This window comes from Eucyclogobius newberryi, unplaced genomic scaffold (genome assembly GCF_026437365.1).
Source record: "Eucyclogobius newberryi isolate DKJ021-1_F unplaced genomic scaffold, fEucNew1.0.hap1 SCAF_16, whole genome shotgun sequence".
Taxonomy (NCBI): Eukaryota; Metazoa; Chordata; class Actinopteri; order Gobiiformes; family Gobiidae; genus Eucyclogobius; species Eucyclogobius newberryi.
This window is the reverse complement of record NW_027315790.1, coordinates 20,879,145-20,899,471: the sequence shown is the minus strand read 5'-3', so window position 1 is coordinate 20,899,471 and position 20,327 is coordinate 20,879,145. Positions and strand designations below refer to the sequence as shown.

At 38.3% G+C, this 20,327-nt stretch overlaps 1 protein-coding gene across 3 annotated transcripts in view; it reads left to right on the top strand.

Annotated features, from left to right (window-relative positions):
* LOC140361954 (CUB and sushi domain-containing protein 3-like) overlaps window positions 1-20,327 on the top strand; it is a 408,691-nt gene that overhangs the window by 352,793 nt on the left and 35,571 nt on the right. For 2 of the 3 annotated variants that reach the window (XM_072447874.1, XM_072447871.1), the window contains exons 39-51: window positions 2,115-2,219; window positions 2,308-2,426; window positions 4,068-4,137; window positions 5,459-5,575; window positions 5,989-6,198; window positions 7,185-7,373; window positions 8,018-8,195; window positions 11,855-12,000; window positions 16,166-16,246; window positions 16,522-16,635; window positions 17,026-17,214; window positions 18,121-18,279; window positions 20,073-20,261. In XM_072447874.1, the coding sequence (XP_072303975.1) occupies window positions 2,115-2,219; window positions 2,308-2,426; window positions 4,068-4,137; window positions 5,459-5,575; window positions 5,989-6,198; window positions 7,185-7,373; window positions 8,018-8,195; window positions 11,855-12,000; window positions 16,166-16,246; window positions 16,522-16,635; window positions 17,026-17,214; window positions 18,121-18,279; window positions 20,073-20,261 (1,866 nt within the window). The remainder of the gene's footprint in view (window positions 1-2,114; window positions 2,220-2,307; window positions 2,427-4,067; window positions 4,138-5,458; window positions 5,576-5,988; window positions 6,199-7,184; window positions 7,374-8,017; window positions 8,196-11,854; window positions 12,001-16,165; window positions 16,247-16,521; window positions 16,636-17,025; window positions 17,215-18,120; window positions 18,280-20,072; window positions 20,262-20,327) is intronic. The other variant, XM_072447872.1, reaches the window with a different exon arrangement.

Genomic DNA, 20,327 nt, shown 5'->3' with positions numbered 1-20,327 from the left:
TAATATTTGCTATGACATTTAGAAATGTTTACATTTTATATTTATTGACAATATTGCAAAAAATATATCATAGGTTTCTTATTTTGAGAGCTTATTTGTACAAACTTTGAAAAGGCTGCATTGCCGAGCTGTAAATGTAAAAGTATAAAGCATATAAAGGTTAGCTGAATATGTACTCGTTTATTGTCAAATGGATCTAAACTGAGCCAAATTAAAATTAGTATAATTGTGCTTTTTGAGTTACAGAGTCCTGTCCAGCTCAATGCCTATATTCAACAGAATCCACACATTTTCTCCATTAATGAGAATTTCAGGTGCAGAAGGAAGATTTTTCTTTTAGAGAAATGATTCAATGTCAGACATGAGCGCACCATCCAGTCTGAAATACTCTGTCAATAATATCTCAGTCATACATTTAAACAAAAACAAAAGAAAACAAACTATATGTTATTTAAAAAAAAAAAACTACAAAACTTTAAAAGCTGTCCATTCTACTATTAATATGATTACATCTCTAAATGTGTTGTTACATTTAATATTATGATGTTTAGTTATTTGACAGGGATAATACATTTGATAGAACATCTGTAATTGCAATGTAAATATATGACAGAATATAATCAAGCACTTACAAACATAGTGCACCTTCAGGATGGATTGCTCTGTAGCTGTACATTGAGAACAGCGTCAACATGTTATAAGGTTTTCTAATCCAGCTTTTATTATCTACTTCTGCATCGTCTAAACCTGATGATGTAATAAATAATCCATGTGACATTTTCATAATGCAAAGATTACATTGTTCCTCCTTGACACCCATAGTGTTTAATAAATAAACAGATAACATTTGAACAACTGCTAATTAATACTGTCATATATCTCAAAATAGCAGTTATGGTTGAATCCATGCAGTTCATTTTTCATCATAGTTTATTATTAAGGGGAAATATTTTTTTTATTTCGCTGTCTTGATAATGAATGGGATTTTCTCTCAAATGTGAGCCAAGCAGCAGGGGAGCTGTTCAAGAAGCTGCTAATGAATCTCACTTGTTAGCTTGCAGCGTTCGTTCAGAAAAGTTTGCCACGCTAAGGCAAACTAACTGACCTGTAACTGAACATGTTGCCAATATTAAGTTTTTACCATGTTCCTACTTCTTTTCATATCTGTCGCTGTCAACTAATTAAAATAATCATATGCAGCAGCAGAAGCACAAGCCTTCTCTTCACCACAACCACATATTTACCTTCAAGTTTCTCATCCAGCAAGTGTTCTAGAGCAAGCAGTGGTAGTTATAAAGATGTAATATTTTGTAGTTTTAATAGTAGCAACAATCTGTGTTAATGTTTAGGTTAAAGTACACTTTTTAGTACCTGTGGTGTAGAAATTAGTCTTATAAGTTGCCGTTTAACCGTGGCCTTAGTTGTGGTAGCCAATTGCTATGTCAGAAGAATAGTAGTAAAATGTAAAATATGTTTTTAAAAAAGGTAATATTTCAAATTATTTAGTAGTGAAAAAATAAAATCAAGACTGCAATCCAGGAAGGAACCAAGACTAAAGCAAGACTAAAACAGGACTAAACCAGGGCTAATATTTATGACACATAATATCATCTGAACATCATAGAGATACTCCAAAAAAGTATTGAGAATTAGTTTTTTGTTAATGGTCCACCCCTTTATACAATATAATAATGTATAATTCTGGATTTAGTTTTTTGACTTAACTACAGACTTACTTGTTTTCCTCCACCTTTGCTGAACTATATAAAGACATTTCCTCTAATAGCGGTTTTCGTGCCCTGCTTGGTGTTTGTGACTGCACAGGTCGCCGCTTTGCTTGAGTAACTCTGAACCACTTCTCACTTTGTTCCCCCCTTTTCTTTGCCACATTAAGTAGGTCAAGCCACATTTGAAAGGTAGACTCAAATAAACCAGCTGTCTACATTAAAAAGGCAACTCTGGCTCGCTCTTGAACTTTAAAGAGAGTCAAAATGTGGGTTTGGGACAGCTTTGTTGCTCCTGTTGCTGTCAGATTACTAAGATCATTTGGTATTAAAGCCCCAGTTAAAGCACAACATATATGGTACTCACAATGTTGTTTTTCCTTCCTACAGGAACCACCATCCCTCAGCTCCTCAATAGTACATCAAACAACCTCTATTTGAGCTTCAGTTCTGACATCAGCGTCTCGGCAGCTGGGTTTCACCTTGAGTACACAGGTAAACTATGTCTTGTGTGGGATTTTTCTCAATACTATAAAAGTTTGGTTCTTAAAGTTGTTTAATGTAACTTTATATTTTTCTACAGCTATTGGCCTGGAGTCGTGCCCAGAGCCACAGACGCCGAACTATGGGGTCAGAGTGGGAGACCGGTTCATGGTGGGGGATGTGGTACAGTTCTCATGTGAACAAGGATACTCTCTTCAGGTAAACAAAGAGTATTATAGAAAAGGGAATGGCGATCAAGTGTTGTTTTTCAGTGGTGGAAGAAGTACTGCATTTTGTTATCCAAATAATGTGCAGATACAGGAGCCAAAACTTAAATAGTCAAAGTAGCATATAAAAGAAGTACATGTTTAAAATGTTACTTTTAGAGTCAAACCTATGTATGAAGTATTTTCCACAGAGTTTTGATAACAATTAAATATTGAGATGTGGTGATCTTGATAAAGATTTGGTTTGATTTTTTGCTTATCAGATTCTCACTGTTTCTTTTCTGTATATTTTGCTGCACTAAAAAAACCTTTAGTCAGGATGTCACCATGATTGTGCTGAAATATAACCCCTCAAACCATACCAAAATAAAGTTGGGAAGAAAGTACAGATACCTGCTTCAAATATAGTGAAGTAAAAGTTAAGAATATTCATTGTATTAAGTAAAGTACAGATAACTTTTGTACTTTGTTACTTTACATCACTGGTCAGTATAAACACTCATTTGTCCAGGAGTGTTCCGTTGTAGAAAAATACTAAATTGTAGTCTTGCAAGAGACATTCGCAATCTGTGGATCTAGTCTGAGAACTTGGATATTTATCCTACTCTGAGTAAGCCCTGCCCACCGGGTGGGACCTCCTGATAATAGCCTGCGCTGTTTATCCATTTGTCTGCACTGTTTTAAGTTTCTCCTGGAACTAATCTTATAAATCCTATTGTTTGCTGGATGCAATTGATTGAATTGAATAAAATATTGATCCACAATAAGTCCAGTCAACAAATATTCAAGCTTGTGCTGAACAGGCTTGTTGTTTGAAGTATTTACAAGAAACACCTCATACACAAACTGACTTGTGCCTAACTCAGGCCATCAAAAGTGAATACAAGCGAGCATCTTTTCTCTGATCTCAGTCCATTCATTTCTTTCATCCCCCACAAACCCAGAATTATTTAAGGCAAGAACGAGAGGAAACCCCACTCTTGAGTGTTTCTCTGCAGTTGGAATAAAAGAGCGCACAGCCCTGGTGTGGTTTTCACTAACTTCTAAATAATGGATGTCTTTGAGCGTGGGCTGCTCCCAAATTCTGAGCAGTACAAGGCTCTAATCACAAGTAACAGATATAATGCGTTCATATTCTCTCAAATAATAATAATTAAATTGCTGTAGACGTTTTTTTTCTATCCAACATTGCGATGCAAATTGTAATGTAATTGTGTAACCATTAATTTCTTTGCTGGCAATTCTCTTGAGAGTTGAGTGGCTTATAAAAACAGTATAATAATAATAATAATAATAATAATAGTTACTCCTGCCTCAGTGGTTTCATGTAGGTCCTATCTTACCTTTTTTTCCACCACTGAAATTACATCTAATCATACGTTACAATGCAATTTTTATCACAATTGTTCTGCGAGGCCAGTAAACTCAGAAATATAACTGTCAAATGCATTTTAATCCTGCTCTTATGTTTCTATTCATAATTTCCACTTCTGAACAGTTCAGTCAGGGAGGTTTTTCTGCTCAAATTCAATTTTGATATTCTACCTAATCAGATCATATATGAATACAGCATACCAGAAGTCAGAGCTCATTTGTGCGATGTGATGACTCAATGTATTTTCCCCACGTACAGGGTAATGCTCACATCACATGTATGCCGGGGCCTGTGCGCAGATGGAACTACCCGGTGCCTCTGTGTCTTGGTTAGTATTCAGCAGCGTACCTCATGCTCAAACACACACACACACTCACTCACTCACTCACATACAATATGCACACTCTATACACTCTATACAGGCCATTACTGCTGCAGAGATGATGCAAGTCTCCTTTTCCCTGACTCAGAGGAAAATAAGATGTTTTATCAACTTACCGTTAGTGCCCTGAGATGATTATTTAGTATTCTGGGCTGGAATTTGAGAAAGCTTTTTCAATTGGTGCAACAGCGGCGAGTGCAGCCACAGACATGCACAGTGTGTGGAGGCATCAGCATGCACCACAGCGCACAAGAGGAAGCCCGGTCTGGACACTAATCAGCGTGCACAATGCTGATTTATTCATCACAGCCACCTATTAATGAATTAGAATATGTATAGGGATGAAGATAATGCAAGATGTCAGGCTTAAGATTGTCAAGTGGAGATGATCTGCAGCCAGTTTTTTTTTAAAGTGCAGTATTGTTTTATGTCTGCCGACGTTTCAAAGCAGCTTGATTTTAGAATTCTATTTTTAGCGTCAAACATTTTTATATTGGTGTTATAAGACTTATTGTCTTAGTCGGTGTAATCTATCATTCGTCTTTTGGGTTTAGTTCTAGGATTTCGTTGCTAGAAGAGAAGCTAATATGAAGGTACACAGCTAGTTTTTCCTCAGGGCTTTTCCTGCATGTTTTACAATGATATCATTCATTTTAGTTTGATAGGAGGTGGAATTGAAAAAACAATGTGCAATATTATATAAATACTGTGGTTTATAATTAAAAACTCATATGGATAATAGATTCAAAAGCATGTTCGCTCACAGGCTTTTGTCAGAGAGCCAACTTGAGATGTTAACCAGCTTTTGACTGATTCCTGCACAGAAGAGCACCTAAGGGACATTGTTACTAAATGTGTCAGTGTCATGTGGTCAGTAAAGAAGGAATCCTTACCATCTGTTTAAGTATCCAATTGTGTAATAACATAATACAAATCTGTAATCGAAAATCCTGGCCCTAAACCATAACCTAATCCTAACCATATATCCGGTTTGATAAAAATAACTATACATTAGCATTTTGTTCAATTGTATTAATGTAAACCTGCCAATGGTTTAAAATGTCTTTGATGAACTGTGTTTGGAAGACACACATTCTATTGGTACTATTTACTTTTCAAAACCGATTCATTGGTTTCAGCTTCCGGTTTATAAGTGACATTTTGAGGCTTTTTACTCCTTCAAACGACACAATATTGTGTTAATTGCCATGGAAACTTGTCTAGAATGTTGTCCCTGTGCTGGTCCTGATCTTGTGTCTCTCTCCAGCCCAGTGCGGTGGGTCCATGACAGATGTGAGTGGAGTGATCTTAAGTCCTGGTTACCCTGGAAACTATCCCAGTGGATTAGACTGCACATGGACCGTCAACCTACCTGTCGGCTTTGGTAAAGAAATGACAACTTTCTTTATATATACTCTCTGCCTGCAAAAATGTACGCTCTGTGAATTTACAGGTAATATTCTTTATCTTTTTCTCTGGTCGACTGGAATTCCCAGCGTTTTCCAATGAGTACTTATCCATCAAGAATGTGTATTTGTTGCCCCTAAATGACAGTATGTTATTGTAGTAGATGTTGCTGCAGTTGTTGTAGTAGCAGAGCCAATTTCAGTGGTAGTAGTAGCAACTGTTGTTTTCGAACAGTAATACCTGCACCAACAATGGTAGTTTTGTCAGCTGTTCTGTTTTTTCCTGCTACTGAATAAAACAAAGGTTCTCAATGTCCAATGTTAACTGCCAATCTTTGATGCCTCATGCTTTGTCACTGGACATGTGACATAATATTGTGTTGTTTTCCAGGCATCCACCTCCAGTTTCTGAACTTTTCAACCGAGGCCATCCATGATTACCTGGAGCTCCGCAGCGGTTCTCTGGAGACGGGCTCCGTGATAGACCGGTTCAGCGGCCCCATCCTGCCCAAACCGCTGTTCAGCACCACCCACCAGACCAGCTTCTTCTTCCACAGCGACTACTCCCAGAACAAACCAGGCTTCCACATCACATACCAAGGTAAACACTACTGCCATTGTGCCTATAGTTTACATAGTCGTATTGTACTTATCATGTGTCAGTTTAGAGCCAGCATTAAAAAAAAACAATATCTTACAAAAGCTTAAAGGCGGTATGGACGATTTTTCGGCGATTTGAGAACGCAGGCGGAAGTGCGCATGCGCACTCCCCCGTGTGGACCGATACAACACACACGTGCGTTTGTTTATTAGCGCAACGGAGCGCATCGCATCTCTCGTCTCCCGTAGATTTCTGTCCACTTCTGCGTCAGCTCGAACTGTCTTTCTCAGTCTTCATTTTGCCCCGTACACTGAGGGAACTATGTTGTGATAGCTCCATGCGCTTAGGCACGCGGAAACGTGGGGACGAGCCTGACGCGGCTGCAGGTGAGCGGTAGGTGCGTTTTATGATTGATACGTGGCAGGACAAATGATTTATCCACGCCACAAGGAAATATGATAACAAATTTGCTGAAAAAAATCGTCCATACCACCTTTAAAGCAGCTAACAAAGGTACAAGTAAATGCAATTTTTAAGCTTTTTTGTTTAACTATGAGAAATACTTTAGACTTTAGAAAGGAAAGGCCTGCAATACATTTTTATATACTTACTTACCAATATTTATTTATTTTATTGCATGAACTGCTGGCTAAGAGGCAAAAAAAACAGCAAACCCACAAACTCGATATTAAAATATCTGGGACTTTATTTGGATAAAGTGAATTGGTCAGTGACTTAAAAAGGTTTCTTACATTTATTATTACAAATCTTTTAGCTATCTTAAATTTGTTATGGCTAATTCAATTAATGTGCAAATTACGGCGACTGGCGAATAATGCATTTCCTATTAAATTATCTTGTAGAAGAAGCGCTGGAAACTCTTAGAACATTTTTAGTTTCCGAAGAAAAGGGAAATCACGCCGCCAGTTTTAATATTATTTCCAACTCGTGCGTCATCTTTATAACGTTTGTTTTGTACTTTGCAGCGTACCAGCTCCAGAGTTGCCCAGATCCTCGTCCATTTCGAAATGGTAACGTGATAGGAACAGACTTCAGTGTGGGGATGACGGTGTCTTTTGAGTGCCAGCCCGGCTACTCCCTCATCGGTGAAACTTCTCTGACCTGTTTACACGGGATCAGCCGCAACTGGAACCACCCGCTGCCAAGATGTGAAGGTAAACCCTATGCGAATCCAGTATGTTGTCAATTCACCATCGTTACAGAACACTAACCCGGCTGAATTTATACTTTTGTGGTATAAATCAAACCAATTAAGTCATAATAGTGCATGTTCTGTAAGTAACATTCTGCCAAATGTGAAGACATGACGTAAAACTGTAACATATTACTGTATTATGCCATCATAACCAGTAATACTGTACAAAAAGTGGACTACAAAGCTATTGGGAAACATACATTTAAGTTGTTCTTTTTAACAACACTGTATAGACATTTTAACAATTACATGTATTTGATGAGAACGTACATTCAAATCACATTCCAGTCCATGCATATTAAATCTTCTTGTTCACACTAATACAATAAAACACAATATAATTCAGGGGCGTCAGGGAGATGAAAAATATAATAAAAATATCCACTCCTGAAAATATCTCACCTGAGCCGCAGAGCTGAGATAAAAAACATAATTACACTTTATTCAAGTTATTAGTGTAATACTGGGTGGTCATTACGCGACTAATGAAGACGTGTTCCCTTTCACTCGTCGGGACAATTACCAGAGTCTCTTATTGCTAATACTAATTTACTGGAGATGCATCAAGGCCTAATTCTGTTAAATGTCCTGTGTTTGATCTAGCTCTCTGTGGTGGGAACATTACATCCCTGAACGGGACCATTTACTCCCCTGGACATCCCGAGGAGTACCCAAACTTCCAGGATTGTGTTTGGAGCGTTCGGGTGCCGCCTGGACACGGCATCTACATCAACTTCACTGTTCTGAGCACGGAGCCCATCTATGACTACATCACAGTCTGGTACGTGCAATGGAAGTTCTCTCACAGTATTACAGTTTTATTCTCAATTTATGTATATGTGCAACTGTACTTAGGTCTAATATCAACTTGGGCCGCTCGATTATGAAAATGATTTGCGGTTTTATTTGTTAATTGCAAATATTCAAAAATGTGTATGTACTGTAAACGCTATAGATTAGAACAAGTACCCTGCACAGAACTAACTGAACATAACAGACTTAAAAGCTGCATCACAATTCTCGAAATATTTCTGGTGCCGAGCTGCCACCTCCATGACTCCGGGGAGTTGGAAAGTTAAAGCCAAAGGTAAAATATACAGATATACGTTTACGCTCAAGGCAAAGCTCCAATTCTCTGTGGAGAGGCAAGCCTGGTCACAGTAACGGTGCATGTTTTCAGGTTTGAGTGCAATTAAAACACCCTCAGTAAATAAATGCTTTTATTTTTGTCTATAATGTTTTTTTTTTCTTTTGTTAAAGAATGGGCTTTTTTTTTTAAATTACACCATTAATAAGATAAGATAAGATAAGCCTTTATTTGTCCCACAATGGGGAAATTCTAGGCTTGCAACACTAAGTAGGCACAGAAGTAAACAACAAAGAACAGATAACTTAGCTCTTATAAAAACCCTTATAAAAACCCTTATATTCTTAATAAAAAGATAATTAGTGTTGGGTTAGAGTTAGCCAGCCCTATACCAACTACGTCTAGATCTGTTTTGATGTTTCCTTTATGATGCATGCAATACACGAACAACTATTTTCACCACTGGATCACCATGTTTTTTTTTTGTTTTCTTTTTTGCTTGAGCTGTCCTCTATCCTTGTGGTTTTAGATGTTGTCATAGCTAACCTATTAAACTACCTGTTGATACTATTTCCCTTGCTTTGATTTTCCAAATGACCCAGTGTGCAGAAGAAACCACTAATACATTTAAATATTCCATGCACACATTGTTTATAATAAGCTATGGAGGTGCTTATTGCTGGAGGAGGATTAAATGTACTTTATTCTAATAGTTATTTCAATTTGTGTGACATTTTCTTTCTTTTCCTCTCAGGATGTCATGCTCTTTAACATCTTTTCAGAGCTACCCACTAATTAGCTGAATTTCTCCAGGAGGTTACTATGACTACAGACATCTCCTTGAAACATTTGCTGTGACATAATTACATAATAACCTTCTCGTCATATTTTCCATAATTTTCTTTTTAATTTAACATGAGATATTTTCTATGTTCCCACTTTTTAAGGCTTTTTGCAGCAGTTCTTAATAACTGTATTTTTCTGACCTTAACAAACCCTCATTATTCTTCCAGAGCATAGTAGCTTATTGAAAACCGCATGTTGTCCGTGTTGCTAGCTAATTGGTGGGCGTATATACTATAAATTGTTTGCCCAATTTTTTCTAAAGGTGAATGTACGCTGACTATACATATAAGCATTCAAGGTGAGGCAGAGATGGTTTGTGCCATACCTAGTAACGCAAAATCATGCTTTTATTTCACAGCAAACTTTTTTTACGGATGTATTCCTTTTTCCATCTGGAGTTGGCTTGTGTGAATCATCTCCCTCCTATCACTGACTTGTTTGATATTGTGTGAGTGAGGTGCTTAAAAATTGTGATAAAATGGCGAGATATGTAACAAATTGTGAGTAAACCTTTGCACTATTTGATTCTACACTGTGCATCTGAAATAAGGCTTGAATAATGTAAGGAATAGGTTTAATCCAACACAATGTAAAAGACCAGTGTAAGAAAGAAACAAGAAAACAACTGTTTTTTATTTGGTTTGAAGACAGTCATTTGGATCCGTGGGACGTGGTCTTGCCTCTCCTTTCATCTATATTGAATGGCCACATTGGAGCTCATCAAACCCACTGGCAGAAGCTGTGATTTCCTCAAATTGGCTGCGCCGTGTGTCCCTGACCCTGAGTGAGGTAGAGAAGAGGCTACAAAGAGAAGATGGCCTCCAGTTTCGTGCCCACACATAGCAGCGTTGGTCAAACTCTCGCTCTTAGTCACAGCCGCAATGTTGGCTCCCCATGGAGAGACCCAGCGCCTGTGGCAAAGGTGTGATTTTCTCAGCAGTTTCCTCCAGTCCAGAGCCAGCCGACCTGACAGTCCACTAATTGGTCTCATACTGTGGCTTACAACTGGATTCTTATTGTATCAATTATCATATATGCCACAAATGTGGGATTTTGTGGGCAATAGCTGACAAAGGGCAGCCCACACAACCTCCAAATCCTCTTTGGTGTATTTATAAATGTTACTTATACTCTGCAAACATAAGGACATAATAGCATAAGCATAATAGTTTATTTTATTTTATCTCTTTGAAAGAAAAGAAAAACTTCCAAATCTGTCAGAGCTTTCAGTGCTGAATCATTTCTTCTGTAATACAACTCATATATTTGCACCAGATAGAATCTGTTAAGTAATTAAACTGATAATTATATATTAATGTGTTATTGTTAGTTCATAGGGCAGCTGTACTCCTGGGTCTTTTTAATCGAGAATTTGGACTTTGGGGGAAGAAATTTTACATTTTTGTTTTGGTTTTTAATGGTCCGTATTGTTTATACAATACTATGCAACAATAATGTTCTCTATTTATTTTTAGATGGATAAAAGATTTTTTTTTTAAATTCAAACACCCCAAACTGTTATTATTGACTACTACAACAACAATTATCTCCGCATTGTGACCATTTATATTTGTAGACTTTTATACTAGGAAAGGGCAAACTGGAACAGTGGGTTGTTACATATGCAGTGTTAATTTATGAAAAAATAATATACATATGAAAAATGTAACACGTCATGCCCAAGTGGAAGTGAAAGCACATAAAACTATATTTGGCTTCGTTCAAAACCTTTAGCAGCTTAGGAAATGATCACTTAATTCACCCCAATGACAGCATAATAAATCACTGATAACAAGGTTCTGGATTTGCACTAGTTTGACATATGAGCGCAGAATTACACAAATTCTTACAGCACATTTGATGGATCACTTCCTGTCTACCCACTATCCTAATCACACAACATTTCTCTGCCCCAACTGGCAAACTGTATTCACACTTCACCCACAATAGCATTTGTTATTCTCATAATATGTCAACATTGTAATCAATATTTATGAACACCCATCGCAAATCGGATAAGCGGGCGGCGGCTGCTTTGGGCGATGCTGTGATCCTTAGACAAAGGGGAGTTTGTGAAGGTTTTACATCAAAATGAGCTTTGCGACATTGTAGTTGGGATTGTTTGGAGAGGCAAGATGGAGCAATATCCGAGCACAATTACTCTTGGCGCCGGTACTTTGTCACACAATGTCCATCTCTATTTGCAGTCAATGGAGCAGCTGCAAGCTTTGTCTCATAAATATCATTAACTCACTTCGATCTTTGGTTCTACCCTTAAAGCGAGCGTTTCCTGTACGTAAAGGGCTCTTAACTGTGGCAAATGATGGGAATAAGTTAGGAATTATGCTTGAAGTTGACTTGTATATGGCCATAAAAGCTTTTCAGGCGTTCTATAGTTTCACCATTATAACAAAGAGTTAGAAGGTTATATAAAAAATGGCTTCTAAGCAAGGTTTTTTGTAAGCATTATGCAAACATGTAACTTGGATTGTATTTTCTGTGTTCAGGGATGGCCCCGACCAGTCTTCTCCTCAGATTGGGCAGTTCAGTGGCAACACGGCCCTGGAGTCTGTCTACTCCACCTCCAACATTATCCTCATCAAGTTTCACTCCGACTTCTCCGGAGCTGGATTCTTTGTCCTGAGTTACCATGGTAAGACTGAAAACGCTTGTCGTCACAAACCTTCATTTCTGAGCATCGTGTCTTTACTTTGGATGATAGACTGTTCTTACCAAATGCTAGCTGCTGCAGTCCAAATATACATATGGTAATACATTTTTGTAACATTTAATCCACTGCTTCTACTGCAGTGTTCTTTCTCCTAACTGGCCACAGTAACTTTCACTGGAAGATCATTTGTTCTGACTTTTATTAGAAAGTGCTTTCTTTACGTTCAAGTGAATATTTCAAGTCAATTCGTAATTTCATTTCTAACATCTCCCAGATTAAGTTTCACTGCGACTTGGTAGTGATTTGTGTGCTGCCCAATTCTTACTTTTCCGCAGTAAGCCCGAGACAAAATTGTTATTGGATTGTGTTGGCTCACTTCTAAATACATTTTTTGCGAAGTTTCAAGGCAGCTGCCAGCCTCTGGTTGTGGGGAACCAATAATGGCATCATTAGTTGTAGCCACAGTGATGCCATCGATCTGTTTGGTGTTGTGTAGTGCTGTCTTCTACAGTACTGAATCCTCATTAAGTTTAGCTCACACCAGCTCTCTCTGACACATACACACGCCAAGAGTGTTCTCCACTTCCTGTTTCTGTTCATGTCCATGTTGCCGAGTCAAAGAGACATGGAAAATGTAGAAAAGATCTGCAGTAAATGTTTTGGTTGTTATGTCCCTATTAAACATTTATGTCAGTGTTTTTGGACAATGGATTGGGAAAAGGGGTAAACAAGTCAATTATAAACAGATCAAGAGTACTGCATAAATAGGTACGAAAAAGAAAATAAGTAGCTTTAATGAAATGCATTTAAAATATACATAATTAATGAAATATTTCCCACTTTGATTTACCTTAAGATGTCATGCTGCTGACATTTCTTTTACATACTTATACATTTCAAAAATAAAATGTCATATATGTTTGTTTGATTTATCTGCTGGGCTTTAAATCTTGCTCTTGACCAGCTCCAGACCAGAGTGTGAACATTGTATTTGTGCAGGTCTGCTCATGTTTTAAAGTTCACTTTTTCATTCTCGCTCCATCGTTCTCTGTGGCCCTCAGAAAGCTTAGATTTGTCTTGTGTCTGTTTTTAAGATAAAAGTCTTCAACATAGGCCTGCTTTTTGTTTTAGCCCAAAAACATCACTCTTCACACTTCTGGGCATCCATCTTTTATTGGTTGTGAGAGTTTTCCTTGATGTAAGACATGTGTGTTTTTCCAAAGTCATCAAAATGCAGCTTTGTTGAATATTTTTTTGGAGGCTTTCAAATGGGTCTAAAACCCTTCTTCCTTTGACAAATTATTTGCAGCTTTTTTTAACAACACTTATTTCGAATGGCCCCTAATGAGTTTCAGAACCACAGATTTCAAGATTTGAAGTCATCGTTGCAGTTTGACAGTTTTTTCCCCGTCTTCTCTCTCACCACATACATGTAGATCATTTGCCTTCCCTTTTGTGAATAGCATATTTGTCTTGGCGAAAACTTTCCTTTTAACTTTGTACATCAAGTTTTCTTTCTTTTTCTGTAGAAAGGCTTTACTTTTTCAGACGGCTGACATGTTGTTAATGATTTTTTCCTGGCAGACTTTAACTGTCAGCTGTCACACTTGCACAGGAACAGTACATCTGATGAATTCAAGTTTATTTTCAAATCTGGCGGTTTTATTGAGACATGTAGAGCTGAACTGGCACAGGAGATGGGTAAGAAGAGAACTATGATATGAACAGTACTACAAGTCCCTCATTGTGTATAAAAGCTTCTGTGTATAGTATAGTTTCACCTCGACCAAAACCCCAACCCTAACCCATCAGTAAAGTAAAAATGTTTAATAATTGTGCATATCTTGTCTGACAAAGAGTATTTTTTGCACATTAAAAAGATGGTTATATGTTTATAGCAAAAGACCAAAAGCGAACATAATACAAAATAGCAATTGCAATAGATGCGTGTGCTCCTAATGCTTCTGTAAAAAGCTTCTGGAGGAATTGTGTTTTAATGGACATCTGTGAGCCCGTTTTTGAAAAAGGAACATCAGAGAGATACATTTAAAATAACATTTCTCTAAAATGCCCTTCTGCCGGTACAAACTGTCTTGACAGCTCTGGGCAAAGCACAACACAAATCCATTGTGCAGTTACATTTAGCAGGGACTCACAACTGCATGTGTCAAATGCACAGCGAGCAAAGTGCATATTGTACAAGCATTTTCATGTAGTTGTATTTGGTTGTCTCCAACTCTACATCAAAAGGAAAGGGGCAAGAAAATAAAGATTTAAACGGGCACTATGTAACTTACCTGATGAAGGGTTGGGCACCAGCTTGTCTCCATGTAAATGTTATTGCTGTGTCTGGCATGCTCCACAGGATGCTTTTAGGCAGTGCCATTGCTCCCATTATGCCCAACGTGCAGTGTGTAGGGCATCAGGTGCTCCGAGGGGGACCACCAGATTGACCAGTCAGTTCGGATTGAATGACTATGGCTTATTGTGCAACAGCAGCAGCAGCATAAGAAAAAACAATTTAACAGACCAAATTATTTCTTAGTTTTTTTATCAATTCAAAACTAACTCTAGGACTTATATATCTTAATATCTACTGCTCTCTCTCCATAGCAAGTTTGAAATGTACACAAGCAGCTCCAATCTACAAGTCACAGTTTAAACAGACGCAGACGGATCAGGGACAGACTTGAGACCACGTTTGACCCAAAAGACATGTTCTACGATCCGTAAGGAGCAAAACAGTCTTTGGATGATGAAAATTGGCTTTGTATTCAATTAGAACATGTGCAAATGACACAATCCGTGCAAAAGGTCGAGCTGGTGCACCCAACTGAATGAACTGAACTAAAAAAATGCACAAACGTCCTTGGCATTGTCCCCGATAATTCCACTGCTGTTGCTAATGTCATCGTCTGCGTTTGCGACAGCCGCTAAAGAGCAGTTTTGAAATACCAGATCAATCCTCAGTTTACCGATATTTATCCATGCACTTCCTCGCTGCGGGTCAGCTGTTTTGATTGTCACCGCCTTCGCTCTCCGCACCCTCACGCCGTGGCCGTGCGGCTGAGAAAGCGGTCAGAAAATAAATGTCTGGCCCAGGTCATCGATTATGTTGTTTTGCTTTATCTCATATACAGTAAATACAATGAAGAGGAGACGTGGGTGTGTTTACATGCGCCCACACGTACCCCACGGGTTTGATATGCATGAGAGCAACAGATACTATTGGCAGGTCTCATTTTCATAGTCAATTTCATCTTGAGTCATAGCCGACGGCGCTCCCTTACCCCTCTCTCTTCCTCTCGCTTTCTCTCTCTTTCTCTCCCCTGACTGATCTATGGTCATGCAGCTATATTGATTACAACCCTTAGCTCAGCGGCAGTGAACTCGCTTCCTCTTTATGATTCAAGGCAAACTCGTGAAATGGAGGGCGATTGTTTTAAAGTTAGCGGCGGAAATAGATGAGCGAACTGGAAATGCATGTGTCTATAATGTACATACGACGGGAGATGGTTTGCTAATATCACACGTTTCATATTACACCATTTTATTCAAAAAAGGGAAGTAAGTTGTGGTAAAACGTTGATGCTACTAATGAATTGAGAAGCTAGCACATCCCAAAATGCTGAGAAGGTGCAACCAATACATAAGAAACACATTGGACACAGCAAATCTATATATGTAACTAATAATTGCTTATCTTATCTTAAATCTGTATATGTAACTAATAATTGCCGTGGCCTTTGAAATTTTAATTGTTGAATTGCCTATAGGTGACATTATTGGGTAAAAAAAAAGGTTGAAAACTGCAGTACCTCGCATCGCTTCACAAAATCTTCCTAAATTATACATTCAAATAAGTTTGAAAGATAATTTAGTTCTTCTTTGAGGCATTGTTGTAATGCCAGTGCAAACTCCCAATTAGTAAAAGACAACAAGAGCGCTATAGACAGTCTTGTTATTTTAAAAAAATCACTATTTATGAGCTCTCTCTTTGTTTTTTGTGGTGGTTGTTAAAATAATGACAGATCTCGGTCAGTTTGGGATCACGTAAAGATTGTTATGGCAGTTGTTTTGTTATTTGCACTCATTTCGTACTTTTAAACACCTGTCCACACTTTTCTCCCTTGCGTATGTGTCCTAGCGTACCAATTACGGGTGTGCCAGCCTCCTCCTGAAGTGCCCAACGCTGACACCCTGATGGAGGACGGGGAGCTGGAGATAGGTGAGTTGTCCTTCTGTTTGACACGCCGCTCTCAATTTGTGTCAGTTTGATGGAGCGTGAAAACTAGCCCACTCTTTATTTTTCTATGGCTCAAGTTTATCAAACACTATCCCAGATGCACCACTGACAGTAATGGCATTCAAGTGTTTAAAAAATAATGACATATTTTAGCTTTGTTGGGTAAGCAGAGTTGCATAACACTTTGTCTGTTTGGGAATGGAATAATGGTGTTTCTGCCCCTTCTGCTTTTACTAAACCTTCATTCGATGCAACAGGTGATATCATCAGGTACAGATGCCATCCTGGATTCTCATTGGTTGGAAGCGAGATTCTTACTTGTCGCCTTGGAGAAAGGCTACAGATGGATGCCCCGCCTCCAACATGTCAAGGTTAGTAAAACAGCTTGCAAATGAAAATCAGTTTGTGTGATATTGACTGTTCCTTAGAGAAACAGCAGGACAGAAACTTTGTCTGAAACTCGTGACAATTATTAAGGGGCAGAAACCTTTTCACATGGAATAATATCATATGGTTCACCTATTTTTTTATATTGTTATATTTCCTAGACTGACAATCTTGAAAATAAATAAATTGAGAACCCATGTCTGAAAATCACCTCTTGAGGATTGTTATCAGTCATGCATTTATAAGTAAGTTTGCTCTTGAAGTAGGAAGAATGAGTTTGAAATTACAAGTAGGAATATCATCACTTAACAGTCGCATAGTTGGGTGTATTTTATGTTTTTTCACAAATTATGATTTTTTTGTTTTGTTTATAGTACAATGCCCTGCTCATGATGTGAGATACGACTCTTCCGGGGTCATCCTGAGTCCTGGTTGGCCGGAGAGTTACCCCAATCTCCAGATGTGCTCGTGGAGCGTTACAGTGGAGAAGGGCTACAATGTCACCATCACATTTGAGAGCTTCCACACGGAGAGAGAGTTTGACATGTTGGAGATCTTTGATGGTAAAAGCTGCACTACATTGTGTATGAGCTATGGACTACAAAAAGACAGGACTATGGTCCCCTCGGAAGTTTAAATGTGCCCAATCTGCAGTGGTCAGCAGTATCTCGGTCACTGTTACAGCCAGTCCATCACTACTATTATACTATTTTTGGCATAAGGACCCTTGACAACATGCTTGACAATAACTTGACGAATTGAGTGTCATCATTTATTCATGTTTTTGAATTAAAAAATGTTACTAGGCCAGCAGTTGAAATCATATAATTTGTAAGTTTGTAAGTCTTAACTATTGAAATCCCATTGCTTTGTTGACAGTATTACTAGTTATTTACCAGCTATTGGGCATTTATACATTTCAAAATCGCGTTACGATAGATAAAGACTTGAATGACAAGAAAAAAAGAGTGGACGACCATCCAAATCATCATGGCAAATCTGTAGTAGTCAGCAGGTGAGGCAAGTAGTCATTTTAACATTCCTGTGTACTGTAAACCGGGCTTCACTTTACAAATACTGGTTCACCCTAATGACAAGATGCCCACACCAAAACAGAGCAATGTAGTGTATTCTATCTAATGCAGTGAGGAAAGTTGTAAAGAGCGTTACAGGTGAGACAAAACAGCCACTGCACAAGAGGCTTTATCAACACAGACGGCACGCAAATTCTGGACTGCAGAACGCCCTTTTCTACAACTTTGAGGATAGAAAATATATGTTTTTTATCTTTAAATCTTTTATCTAAAAATATATATATTATATTTTCTTATAAACAGTTAAAACCATTAGTATTTAGATCTGTTATATGGTCAACTTCATGTTGCCTCCATTCTGGAGAACATTCTGATGACATAACATTTTAAAAGTTCTATATGTCTCATGTCTCATGTCGTGTCCCATCCCCACAGGCTCCACCGCCAATAGTCCGACATTAGCCACCCTGAGCGGAGACCTGCCCACTCCCTTTAACCTGACCACCTCTGGTCACCAGTTTTTGGTCCGCTGGTCCTCTGACCATGGCACCAACAAGAAAGGCTTCAAAATTCGCTATGTTGGTGAGTACCAAAGTATGTATCCAATCTTATCTTACTACTACTTTACTATATCTATTGCATGAAACAACACAGAGACCGACAGAAGGTAGTTTTATCTGATAAATTATAGCATGCAATTTTGAATTATGTTGAAATATGTATACAGTTGCAGTGGCCAGTTGGTTGGAGTAATGCGCTTCTGTCTGTCTCCTGTTAAGTGACAATTGCATTGTAGCTATATATTCATCTACACAGGCACAGATGTTGTTTTTCAGCTAGCATTGCACATCCATAGCCTTGCCCCTGGGCAAGCTGAGCATAACACTAAACGGCTGGACATTAAGCACCTTCACTTAATATAATGGCGTCTGAGTGCTTTATTCAAGGGCATTCCCTGACAGGCGCGAGGGTGGATTGCAATTTTACATGTAGCGTTTTGCTCATTCTCTCCATACTTGTAACCTTCCGGTCTGAAGGCTGCTTCTTTAACCTTTAATTCACCACTGGACTGTGTGATGAATTATATACTCAATAATAACACAAATGCCTCCCAGGATGCTCCTACTCTAACCTTTTTTAATAGCTATGATTAATGTGGGTATCTGCGCGGATTGCAAAACACGTGTTTCGGGTTTATACGCAAACCGTTTGAAGGGAAAAGAAAACGATTTAATTCCCAATTACAAAGTGACTATTTAAATGCATGTGTTACTCTTATTAGGAATGAATGAAGTTTGTTGTCGTGGAAATAATCCCCTTAATCCTAAAATATGGTGGAGAAGAGAAAACTGGACTAGACCTAAAGACTTTTTTCTTGGCTGCTCTCCAACACGCTGGTTCAGTGATAGTGCTGCTTTCCCTGGTAATCATTTGTGTTTGGCTCCAGCAGGCGCCACTTTAGAAATGTGCTCTGTCAGAGATCCTTAATTGGGAAGAAGAGGCAAAACCTTAATGACTGGCAAACGTTGGCAATTTTCCAGCTTGGAAAAATGATATTGAACTTTTAAACACAATGCCTTTTTTGTTATGGAGAATGGATTATTGTGCAATACAGTATAAGATGTTTAGAATAATTGCCAAACAACTTCTCAAACAGCATTACACAAATTTTGAAGTAGGGGCCAACTCCTGCACTGAGCCAGTCTATAGAGGACACAGGGACAACTTTCGTTCCATTGCCAGATGAAACACAATCAACTTGTGTAAGCTTATTACTGCCAACATTGTCGTTAGTCTTTTTAATAAAGTAATGCTTCATAAAGTAATGCCTCATATGTTGTCTTGGCAATATCCCTATAGAGAAATTACTCTTATTGATCATTTAAAAAGCTCTTTTATTTTATTTGGCTTTGGTGTGGAGACCAAAGCTGGGGAATAATTGTAATTAGTTGAACCCTTTTGAAGTGGTGCTGGTCAGGTATAATCATCATAATGAAAGGGCGTTTATGCCTCTGAACTCAAGGCGTTTTGCCATCTAATAAGGCCTGGAAGGTAATTGTGTTTTGTATAAATCTGTTGTTTTAGTAATTGCAATAGCTTCATCTTCTGTTAGTCTATATATCCAGTCAGTTTGGCAGTGGATATGGTTGTTCAAATAGAACTCATCCTCGTAATAACTATAGTAGTCTAAAAAGTAATGTGTGAGTATGTTGAGTAAATTATGTTCTACTAAATAAAATTAAAAATTGCACTCACAAGTAAAACATTATTTTTATATAAAACTAGAAGGCTGGTTGGAGACTCTTTCAAAACAATTCCTTTCTTCGTGTTATCATTTATCACTATATTTTAAAGTCTCAATTAATGAAAATGTTCCTTGTCTTCAGCGCTGTACTGCTCAACCCCGGATTCTCCATTGCACGGGTCCATCTCCTCCCAGAGCGGCGGCCATGTTAACAGCGTCGTAAGGTGGGCCTGTGACCGCGGTCACCGTCTCATTGGCAACGCCACGGCAACCTGCAGAAGAACAGTACTGGGCTACCACGCCTGGGACTCGCCTGTACCTGCATGTCAAGGTACTGTATGTTCAATAGGTTTGTGGGATGCAAATGTGAACGTTACTGACTGAAGCAATAATGTCA